Source organism: Aspergillus nomiae (genome assembly GCF_001204775.2).
Source record: "Aspergillus nomiae NRRL 13137 chromosome Unknown contig00638, whole genome shotgun sequence".
In the NCBI taxonomy this organism is placed as follows: Eukaryota; Fungi; Ascomycota; class Eurotiomycetes; order Eurotiales; family Aspergillaceae; genus Aspergillus; species Aspergillus nomiae.
In genome coordinates, this window is record NW_015378693.1 from 1 (window position 1) to 11715 (window position 11715).

General features: G+C 47.8%; 4 protein-coding genes across 4 annotated transcripts; 1 reads left to right on the plus strand and 3 right to left on the minus strand.

Moving 5' to 3' along the window:
- Positions 1–945: 945 nt before the first annotated feature.
- On the minus strand, positions 946–2795 carry ANOM_011354 (putative MFS monosaccharide transporter; the record flags this gene model as incomplete). The annotated part of the gene is made up of 4 exons (XM_015556610.1): positions 2625–2795; positions 2461–2568; positions 1855–2395; positions 946–1798 (listed from the first exon to the last, which is right to left on the minus strand). The coding sequence occupies exons 1-4, from the start codon at positions 2719–2721 to the stop codon at positions 946–948; spliced, it is 1599 nt and encodes a 532-aa protein (XP_015401232.1). The 5' UTR covers positions 2722–2795.
- A 553-nt stretch (positions 2796–3348) lies between these two features.
- ANOM_011355 (uncharacterized protein) lies at positions 3349–4871 on the minus strand (the record flags this gene model as incomplete). Its single annotated transcript, XM_015556611.1, has 3 exons — positions 4622–4871; positions 3640–4547; positions 3349–3585 (listed from the first exon to the last, which is right to left on the minus strand). The coding sequence occupies exons 1-3, from the start codon at positions 4842–4844 to the stop codon at positions 3349–3351; spliced, it is 1368 nt and encodes a 455-aa protein (XP_015401231.1). The 5' UTR covers positions 4845–4871.
- A 4387-nt stretch (positions 4872–9258) lies between these two features.
- Positions 9259–10192, plus strand: ANOM_011356 (uncharacterized protein; the record flags this gene model as incomplete). The annotated part of the gene is made up of 3 exons (XM_015556612.1): positions 9259–9808; positions 9883–9966; positions 10026–10192. The coding sequence occupies 3 exons, from the start codon at positions 9259–9261 to the stop codon at positions 10181–10183; spliced, it is 792 nt and encodes a 263-aa protein (XP_015401233.1). The 3' UTR covers positions 10184–10192.
- A 793-nt stretch (positions 10193–10985) lies between these two features.
- ANOM_011357 (proteasome maturation protein) lies at positions 10986–11715 on the minus strand (the record flags this gene model as incomplete). Its single annotated transcript, XM_015556613.1, has 2 exons — positions 10986–11295; positions 11391–11715. Coding segments are annotated over 2 exons (393 nt in total), but the record flags the coding sequence as incomplete, so codon positions are not given.

An 11715-nucleotide genomic window follows, 5' to 3' on the forward strand; every position in this document is an offset into this window, starting at 1 on the left:
AAAAAAAAAAAAACAGCTCCACAAACCCGGAATCCCGCTCCCCAGACTCACCTACGTATATCTTAAGGCCGAACTTCGGTGCTAAAACCTCGCCCCCGGACAATTACCCAAACCCCGAGAACAGCATATAATAAACCTATTCTACACAGCCAAGTAGTGCTCAATGAGCCCAACCCTACCAAATCATATACCTCGTTGCACCATCCTCTTTACCTTCGGACAAAGGCGCCCTCATACCCACTACTAATCATCGATATGCGTTCTGCTCCCTTCAACCCGAACTTCTACTATAACCGTCGTCTCCAGCCCCGATTCGGTCGCGGGGGTATCGGGGGATTGATCAAGATTGCTCTTGTCGGGACTTGTGTTTGGGTTGTTTCGAAGAAGGTGGTTATGAGGTAAGGAATCTGAGTGTTGTTGGCGTGGCTTTTTGGGATGTGCTGATGATCTGGTTGGTTTTCTAGTTCTGATCCTGGGGGTATTAAGAGTACATCTCACTAGGGTTCTGGTTTGGGGGGGGGAGTTAAGATCTGATTTCTCATGGAGGGTGGTGTGACTTTGATCGTGTCTTTGCATTTGGTATATATCCTTGCCAATCTTTATTATTATCTTTCTGGCTCGATGTAGAATAGGCCATAGCTGCCAAAGCTAAGAGATGTCTTGTATAATCATAAGAACAGTTGATGGCGTTGGGCACGTAACCGACCCGAAGGTCATCATAACTACTACATAAACATAACATTGTATTTGACACAATAATCCAAATGTATGTGCAAACATACTACATATCCATCGCATAAAAACATTCCCTGATATCATGGGTATCCGGCAAAAGCAAGTATAGGGAGTCCGAAACGCCTTCATAGTACATATTCTTTTGAAGTTTATGGTTTTGTTCAGTATAGAACAGTGAGTTGATGAATCTCACACCATCATATAATACGCTTATAGTTGACTGGGCAGGTAGGACGAGTATTCCTGCGAGTCCTGCGGGGCATGTTCGGCGATTCGCTCCTCGACTTTCTCGTTGTTGTCGAGGATGCCGTACTCGGCTGCCTTGGCCTCGATTTCATCGTCGGAGAGCTTGGGGAGTTCTTTCGCCGCGCGCACATAGCTCATATTCTCCACGTAGCCCTTGGCGAAGATCAGGTCGATCTCTTCCAGGCTACGACCTGCCGTTTCTGGGTAGAAAAGCCAGATGATGGGAATGAAGACCGCGTTCCATGCAGCGAAGAACAGGTATGTGCCCCAGCCGATATGCTCCACCATAACAGGGGTGATCATGACCACTGTAAAGTTAAACAACCAGTTGTTGCATGTGGAAATGGCATTGGCCTTGGCTCGGGTCTTGATAGGGGAGAGTTCAGCAGGATAGAGCCATGGTAAGGGCAGCCAAGTGGCTCCGAAGAAACACATGTACAGGAAAAAGCCGAAGACGGCTCCCTTTGCACTTTGTTTATCGCCAGGAATAAGACAGGCGAATACAATGATCATTGCTGCGCACTGCCCGTAACTGCCTCCCAGGAACAATTTACGGCGGCCAATCTTTTCGATGAAGAACCATGAGAACGTCGCGAAGATGGCGTAGCAGATCATGTTGATACCGCCGATCAGGAGCGCAAAGTTATGCGACTGACCAATAGACTGCTCAAGCAAGACTGGGAGATAATAGATGACAGCGTTGCAGCCAGAGATCTGCTGGAACATCTGCGACGACGAACCCACGAGCATGCGGCGCAGATGCTGGGATGGTCCACCAGTAAGCAGATCGCTGAACTTGGCTTTCGTGGCTCCTGAACTGTCTCATGGTAAGCTTCAAGGGCCAGGAACAAATCATAGAAGAGGAAGGCGTACGCTCGGACGGAATCGAGAATCAGATTCTTTTCTGTTTGGGTGTGACGATCCTCGATCTCAGTACCAGCTAGCGCGGCGAGCACCCGCTCGCCTTCGGCGACTTTGTCGTGGGCGATGAGATAGCGAGGTGATTCGGGTAGGTAGAACATGCCGACAATAATAATGATTCCGAAGACGACCTGGAACGCGATCGGAAATCTCCATACGAGGTCTTGTGGTCCGTAGTGTGCACCATAATCGATCCAGTATGCAATAGCTGTACCTATTGCGATGATACCACCTTCGATGCAGATAAGAAGACCTCGGTTGCTGGTCTTGGAACATTCAGCTTGATATGTGGGGATTGTTGAAGTGTTCATTCCATTCCCAATGCCAGTAATGACTCGACCGAAGATGAATTGAAGAAGGGGAAGCGAGCCGGGCATAGCAGACACCTGAATAACGACACCGACAATCATAATAGTGGCACCAGAGATAACCATCCACCGGCGACCCGTCCGGTCTCCAAATAGCAATGCGAGGATTGCACCGAAGAGACAACCTACATTGGAGGATTAGCTTATTCGAACGAAGAAGCGCATTGTTAGGGTCGCATTGGCCACTTACCGACTTCATAGACTGCAGTTACAGTAGCCTGCATTGTATTGTCGTCCTTGGTTGCCGTGAACATGTCGTTGAAGGCCGGGTCTGAGATGATGCCCGACATCACACCTTCTACAGCCGTGGTCAGCGTAGCTTCCCCTAGATATATGCAAAGAGTAGAGACTCACGATCATATCCGAAAAGCAAGAACCCCATTGTTGCAATGGTAGACACTGTCAGGGACAGTTTCCGCCCTGACATCCCCGCATAGGTGGGAGGCGCCATAGTGAGAATACTATACTACGTTGAAAGCACAATGCGCAATATCAGGGGTAGAGCAGGAATTGAATTGATATAATATTAGAAAGAAACTGGACTGAGAAAGAAAACTTATGTACAGGACAATAGGACCATCCGGTTTTTAAGCAAGGAACGGCTCCAGGTCGACGGCAATCGTCGACGGGAGATACTGCGTGTGGTAACCTGTGGCGTCACATACCCCAATATGGGAGGAAGACCCTATGGGGAGAATGGTTTCCACCTCCACAGTGATAGAGACCGTGGGCAGTACTGTCCTTTGACATCATTCCAGAATTCTCTGACTGGAGGAAGTAATGCAGGGCCACTTGGAAACACCATAGAGTGTAGAATCAGAGGTAGAGGTGGACCTATCACCAGCGCGGTGGAAGGGCAATGATGTAATACCCGTTGTTTAATTCCACCACACAGTCACGAGTCGTCCCCACTGATGGAGACAACATGTGTGAAAATTCTTTTGCTCGTCGTCCAAACGTTGCATGGGTACTTGGGCGACGTCAAGTTTATCAAACCCGAACTAGTCACTATCATTGGTCGTAATGCAAGCCAAGTGAAAGCTTATGCCCACAATCTTCGGGAGCCCGAAACCCATCATCAAGAAACAGAATATCTACGGTCGTTTTCCGACCACCAGTGCTGGTCTTGATCAAAAGATCCTTGGTCAAAAGATCCCTCGGCGTGAATTGTGTTAAACGGCTTTATTTCACATGTTTGTGAATAAGCCGGCAGGGACGCGTTGGCGTGTTGTGCATAACAGGATCGCAGCGACAGTGGAACCCTGGCGATCCTCTGCACGACTGGCGCCCCAGGTCTGGACATGGAAAACACAAACTGGACGCGTCATTACTACAGGTTTCTCTCGCACTAAATCACTGATGGACTTACATCAAGCCAATGGTACACTCTTGCGCTCTTATACTCAGTGCTAAAGTGCATCCAATTATCCTCAGAGTGGTCCTGGCAGGTGGGTAACGTCAAGTCGATATTCAGCGTCATGCCCTCGGAGGTCGCGGGTTTGTGCTCGCACTCCGTAAGCACCACACTCTCTTGTCCACCACAGCCGCTTTTTTCTGAAAGGTGATCATCATCTTCACCCAACCTATAGGGCGGCAAAGTGGGCACAAAGTCTTCTGCCGCTTCATATAAGAGTCTCCTCTTGAAAGGTCCAAGGCAAGAAACAAGACCATCTTTTCGGAGGTACTGAACGTTCTCCGAAATATAGATTTGCAAGCCATGGAACCTCGTGTTGGCCAGCTCGGCAAAAGACACAGTCACAGGTAATATATGACAGAGAGGAGCGCCTCTTCTCGACATAAGGATGTCACATCGGAGCAAGCGCTTCCAGGCCCGAGCAATGTAAACCGGCTCTGCATCCTCCACGAAATCCTCTGCCGGACAGTGGATGGCAGCGATCGGCATGTTCTGGACGATGCTATGCCTGAAATGCCCCGGGAGTTCTAGACAGGCTCGGACATTGTATTGAACATGGCTCCGCCGTACATTAACCGACTCTGGCAGCTGAGGGGGCAATATCATTTCGAAGTCGTAAGTATAGGTACCGGGATTCAATAGCTGATACTCTGGCGGGGCTGTACTTTTGCATTTCGAACATAACTTGTTCGTGATGGTGCCCCACAATCCGCATTTTTGGCGCGATGTATTGCATTCCGTGATACCCGTTTCCAACATTCCTAGATTTTCTTGATCGACATGGTATTGGGGTGCAGTCCCTGAGATATCCGGACCAAACACCGTCAGCGTACGATCTGCGATGGTCTTCGAATCATAAAGACCTACATCCTGTTAGACAATTCTCTCGCACATTTGTCGTAGAGCAGTTTGTTTAACCGCATCTTGGATTCCTTACCATGAGGCCAGTGTACATGAGAAACCCCGCTAAAATTGACGGTCAATCTCTTCACCATTAACGTCTCCTTGATCTTCAATTCACAAGAACCCCTCAGGACAGCGGATTTATGTGTGTATGTAGGTATGAACACCGCGGGCTCAGTGAGATTGATAGTGAGCTCAGGCTCCCTGGACTTAGTCCGGGTTATATAGTCAGGGGCGTGTAGCGACGGCTGTAGCATTATTATGAGGTGAGAGTGAAGTGAGAATTCTTGAATCAATGAAAATCAAATCATCTAGGCGGGCATCGTCTGTAAATAGTTGTAGGCGTGGCAGTCCAGCTTGCAGCTTAAAAAAACAATGGTCCATGTTGGGAGCTTGGGCATATGACCCAACCAAATCTAGACCCAGGCCAGGATACTTTAGATTGCATCAAAGATATCTGCCGCGGAGACTCTGCATATCAGAGCCAAGAATCGCATGATAGCATATGGGAAGGCCCACTTGACTTCAATTGCAGTGTAGACATTTAGTCGGCTCGGGTACCACGGCTAAGGGATCTTAAACGGGCACATCGCTTTCGACCCAAGGTATGATAGGCAACTGACCTCAATTGCAATCAAATGATTCGATACCTTAATAATTTCTGTGTCCATTTCATTGGGACAAACTGTCTACTTTGCTATTGTCAACGCGTCCCTCAGTTGGGGTGATGTCACGATAGTCAGGGGAGTGCAATGCGACTTTCCAGTTATGAGACCGCAGGATTCCTGTTGTGGCGATCGGACGATGATAGAGCTAAGGTAAGGAAGTAGTGAAATGCGCTATAGTTCAGACATTCCAGAAGGCAAGGGACCCACCGACTCTTATCTGGACTCCGTTCGACTTTTGCTCATCCCCTATGAACACGTTCGAGCTTTAGTCAGGTGCGAGCAGAAGATTTGCCTGGCAGGTGACCTGGCAGAAAAAGAAATGTGCAGTGTTGGAAGACGTCGATTGTTGAGTGGCGTGAGAGGATCCCTGTCATAGGATTGGCATGCTACTATCTCCCGTCTAGGATTTAGGCCCAGAGTGTGACATCAATTCATACTGTCATTACGAAATATGAAAGCATCAATGAAGAATGAATCCCATGGGCTCTATAATTGGTTCTTTCTTTTATTTCCCTTATTCTTCTATGATGGAGTAATATTACTGTTATACTTTTGCTGTGCATACTTTGTATGGGTACCTCGTAGATCAGGGAGACACTGTATTAGAAAAAAATCGCAACACTAAGTGGAGACGGTCTAGCTTGGCCCTACTGAGGAACAAATTATTCAATTGTATGACTGATGAGGCGATCTATACAGTACACTACCAAAACAAGATTATCGGCAAGTTCTCGCGCCATTAAGATAGCCGTTTTATCCGGTCCTTATGAACCTATTAATAGAGAATTTAATGGAATATCGTAAGGAAAACTTTTTCTTCCAGTGATCTAGAAGATGGCAAAATCATCCCAATTAGTCACGATATTTTTCTAGATTATCGCGGCATCAAAATGCCTCACTGGTCCAGGTAGATGTTGAATCATAATTAGTACAGACCTCTAAATTTGCTGGAAAAGTATTTTCTTCTCCTCGGACGGGGATTTATTATCAATCGGCCAACTTACATGCCACTTTTAGGGGACAAGACCCACTCATCAGTTGCTTATTTCGATTTGAGTATATAGGGCGTTGATCAAACATCACCTGACATTGTGAACTGCTTTCCCTTGCTTCACTTAAATATGTTGTCTTGAATCAGTGAGGGAAGCTCATTAGATAAAATCACCCTGTTAAGAGAATTCGCGCGCTTTCAGGTGTTGATACATAAGTATATCTTCTGGGACTTGGAGTTCAAGTCAAGCTTGAACATCCTTTATTATATGCAAATGCAGGCACGAAAACCGTTATGAAAACCGTTCCGACATCAATATGCGCTGTGCGATGCCCTATGTCCGGATTTTATCAATTGACAGGCAATGAGCAATAAAGCTTGGAGGGAATTTGAAATCCCAAGCAATGCAGGGAGACTCTTCAATAAGCGGAAAGTCACTATGACAGATTCATATGAAATTAGTCATTAAATAGGATTTCTATTACTCAGGAAATGAACAAAAAGAAAAAACTAAGCTACATCTGAATTGTTGAGAAAGGGGCATGCTAGGCCTACAAAGCTAGGACTCAAGAGTCCGAATATATATACAGTGATCAGCGAACCTCCCCAGCAGATGCAGCCGAAGTACAATACCTCAACCATTTCTTGAAAGCCTTTCCGGCTAAGAAGATTTTCCTGTTGGCGATCAGCACTTGGCTCAGTCAAAATGGCACGAACACCCACAGTATCCTCAGGGGATGTGGGGGAAGAATGTACACAACACACTTCTCAATGGGTCCTCAATTCGGTACGGGATAGGTAGCATTCCATTTCTCCTTGCTTGGTCTCCACTTAGAAAAACAAAAATCGGATCATCGGTCAGCGAGAGATCTTCATATCTTGGCGGGTGTCTATATTCCTCAATTACTCATGAACCCTGTGACATGAAAGGAGGCGTGATTATGAGACCCAGATGCTTTCACCCATTCGCAAAAGAGAGAGGCTCGTTGATTACCCCCAGACCATTATCCAGCCTTTCAGATTCCTACGTGCTATTGGCCAGGAAGGCTATTCTTGACATGGACACATCGTATGTCTTCAGAGTGGTTTGGTGGTGTAGATAGCCATTCGGGCGACGAAACAAAACTGAACTGTCTGTTACTTGAGACAGGATGTCGGAAGCTATAACTAAGCCATGTCGGGTCGTTTGATCTTGTGGTGTGCAGAACAATTCAGCTGAAAGGAGAAATGAGTCCTTTTCTCGAGCGGGATCACAGTTACAGCGTATCACTACCCTATAACATAGGAACAGTGGCGGATAAGACATGAAAATGAAACATAAACATAAATTTCAGAGCACGTATAACAGAGGCCTCTGATGAAGCTGAGCGTGACATCATCTGTGAGACTTTCTTCAGGGCTCATAGTGTAGCACGGCGTTAGGGTAACACGACTCGGCAATAGAAGTCTGATCCCGAAGTTGACAAATTCATGAACGAAGGGTAGATCTGCCAACCTAAATTGGGAACTCTCTACAGAATTTAATCTTAAAGTCACGCTTTGTTTCAAGCTCAGATTGATCTTGAAAAAGGGTGTATGGGCGTAATTCTCCAAGGAACACTGCAAGTTAGCTAATCCACAGTCTACGTACATAACTGGAAATAGAAGATTTAATCGATTCAAGGAGTCGTCGAATTCTAATTTAGAGACTTGCTTTGGGTGTACCGTTCATGTGCATGTGGTGTCCTAGTTTGGTGCGACGATATACTCCTTTAAGATGATCAAAGCCAGGGCAATTGAACTTGGAGCGCCCTGCTCGAACTAGTATCTCTAACGAACACGGAAAGAGTCTGATCTGCGATTTCTGAGCCTTGGTTGTATTATCACAAAGACAGCTGGCAAGCGTCAACCAGAAAAGTTTAGTTGATGAGGAGCCGGATTTTGTCAAGTAACATAGCCCTAACTCAATATATGTCCCTGAAGCTGTTTCCACCCGATACCGGTAAGCAATCTTTATTGAACGACATTTCCCTAGCCTGACGTGCGTAGATATGTACGTCGCGGATAGCTTATTTTTATCCGAGGAAACGGTTCAGACAAAACCACGTCATACATATGTCCTTATGTACTGTACAATTTCATGCTGCAGGATCTCCGCACGCGCCGAGCCGATCGGCAATTGATCATTGCCCTATGTGCCATCCTCTCCAGTCGAACGAAGAGAAGAGGGAAAATAGCCAAGGAAGGTAATTGATTGTTTACCTAGATTGAGTGGAAACTGTCATTAAAATACTTTATAGACTAAAGCCACCAAGGTGCGAAATACAAGTCCAAGGACTAGTAAACGACTCCATACGGCAAGACTAGCAAGCCAACCAGATCACCGCCTTTCCTTCCCTTTTTCTCCCCTTCATCTCCGCCCCCAGTACCAAACTTCAACTTCTCTAACTGGCAGTTTGCCGGGGCTCAAAGACATCTTGCCCGTTAGCAAAGCTTCTCCTCTCCGCGCAACCGTCTCGCCTCTTCTGGCCCTCTCTCGCGCCTCCTTTCTAGACTTCTCTCCCCACCCCCCTCCCATTATTACCTACCGTCTGTGTCGTACCGGGTACACAGTACACACGACGCAACACTTCGCTCACTCCCTACTCCTCTCCTTTATCGCTTGTTTCGTCGGTCGCATGGCCCCCTTCATCCTTCTCCCGAAATAGAACCACTCCGTTTGGTCCCTCCGTTTGGCCTGAGCCTCGTTTTTACCCTTCAATTCAAACCCACTCCCGTCTCCTTTCTTTTAGCCGCGGATCGCTGGCTCGTCTTCGTTCTATCCTCTCGTTTATCGTTCCTTCTTCCCCTTCCCCCACTTGACAAGCAACTGTTCCGCCATCCTTGTCCCTATTGGGGTAGAATAATCTGTCAATCACTGTTGCCCTCGTTTAACACCCCGACCATCCTCACTCATCCCCATCAAGCTGCCATATTCCATCATTGTTTCCTCTTCCAAGGGTGACCGGCCATCGGAGGAAATCAAGTTCAAACATGGCCTCCAACGACGATAATTTGAAGACGGACAGTCTGCGACTTGGAGATAATGATGAGCATTTGGCTCCTACCACCACCGCTGTGCACTCCCCAGAATCCAATGGGCAATCAGCCTCCGCTCCTGCTTCAGCCCCAGAACCGGCGGCGAACCCTCGTACTTCTGGCCATCATGAAAGTACCCCCCATCAACATATAGTGACCGAAACGTCAAATACACAGCCTGTCGCCGGTGGCGAAAGTGCTCCTCCACCCCAACAACCAAGTGATGCGAATACTCTCCCGACTTCCAATGCGCCCGCCGTTGAGTCCGGGGCCTCGACTATTGAGGCGCCCCCTGTGGAGCAGGCATCGCAGGAATCTGACGCGAAGGAGGAAGACCAGGGTCCGTCGTTGATGATCACATTGCTTTTGACATCAGGCTCGCGACATCCGTTCAAGATCGATGGGAAGTATCTCCGAAAACGATCGGTGAATGTGGAAAACAACGATCCTTTTGCGATGAGCGTATACACGCTTAAGGAGTTGATCTGGAGGGAATGGCGACAAGGTATGTATTGGCGCAGACAGCTATCAAAAACCGGACTGGGTGAGATCGAGTAAGACTAATGTGCGCATCTGTAGATTGGGAACCGCGACCATCATCGCCGAGTTACATTCGGCTGATCTCGTTTGGTAAACTGCTCGATGATAAAGCGCCTCTGTCAGGTATGTTATATATTTACCAAGCTAAGGGTCACTTGGCGAAATGCTGATTCAAGTATTAGACTCCAAATTTAACCATGATGCTCCCAATGTGGTGCACATGACAATCAAACCTCAGGAACTTGTCGATGAGGAGGATGCCAAAGGCTCTAAGCCACAGTACTCGCGGGAACGTGAAGCCAGTGAACGAAGCCCGGGGTGTCGCTGCATAATCCAATGAACTTATTGGATCCTGTATTTGCACATACCGATGATGGGGGTTGTATCCTTATTCAGCTTCGACGTTACCTGGCCTTCCGGCTCTGACAATGCACGTCTGTGGTTTATCCAATATCGCAAAAGGTTTCGTCTAGTTGGTCTACTCTTGGGCGCGATGGACCCATTATGGCCCATACCCCCGTCCGTCTATCTCGTTTTGGGTTTAACCTCGTCTTATTTGTGAGCGCTTTGGCGTGGCCATCGCTCTGTGGCCTTGATGCGGGATATCTACTTGGCCACTTGTGACCGTAAACAGGGACGGCGTTCCGGATGTTTGTATTTGCTCTTCCAGCACCGAGGCATATGTGTGGTATTCTTAGTGTGTTTCTGGTTCGATGGTTTCCATTTGTTTGCATAATCCCTTGAGCTGCTCGACGCTGCTCTTGTCCTTCACCCCGTTCGTATATACCCTATTTTCTTTGATCCTCGAAGCTGTTGTCCGTCAGCATGTGTCTACATATTAGCAGATTCTTCATATTCTTTTTCATCGCCAAGCACAAGACTGGCTGTTTCAATCCTCTCATAGTCCTGCCGTAAATGCCACATCTATCTCCGCATGACGAAGTCATCATGGTACCTAGCTCCGCGCCGATATCTCCACTACTCGATAAACATTATGAACAAACCCCATAGCTAGATGTAAACGAGGTAGCGCAGGGCTGTGGCTTCTAACCGTGTAACATGACTTGACGGCGTACAAGCGACGTACGAACAATAGCACCGCTACACGAAAGGAGCACAGCGGTCCCCTTAAATATGCTTCCTCGGCCTAATACAATCCACGACCAATACGTGTAGCCCAACTTATTCATCCATGCAACCCGTATGTCTAATTGCATCTAGTAGTATTTGACCATCAAATCATGAGTGGGCCACCTATAAAATCCTCTTGTTCACATCCCGCCTGTATCGAGAATAAAGAATCATAACGACCCATACGATGAATTAAATAAACGAGACCAACGAAGCATAAACAGAAACCAGAAGTCGGCAATCGAAACGTAGCTTAGAAATCCATCCGCAGCCTCTTCTCCATCTCGTCGTGGAAAGTGGGTGGTTCTCTGAACTCGTCTCCTGTGCTGAGTCAGTATATGGAGGGCCAATCCTCGAGCACAAGCTCCAGGTACTATGGAGTAGAGATATATAGGTAGAGGAGAATGATGACGAACCTTTAAACACATCCTCCCACCCGACTTCCGTATCCCGTCCACCGAGCACAAGAATATCCTCATGAACATTGCCGGCCTTTGCACCGCCCAGCACAGCCGGCCGGAACGTTCCATCCCGCACGAGCTTCAGTTCCATGCCGCGACGGATGGGCTCCGCAATACCGTATGCCCGACGCAGGGACTCCATCTTCATTGCATCCTGCGTTTGGCGCCAGGCAATCAGACGGGCTTCGAGAGGGTGTGCGGAGGCGGGGATTTCGGATTGAGAGGAGGGAGGGCCCCGGGAGGCGGGGAGGGTGATGTTGTCGCGGAGGGTGTCGGGGAG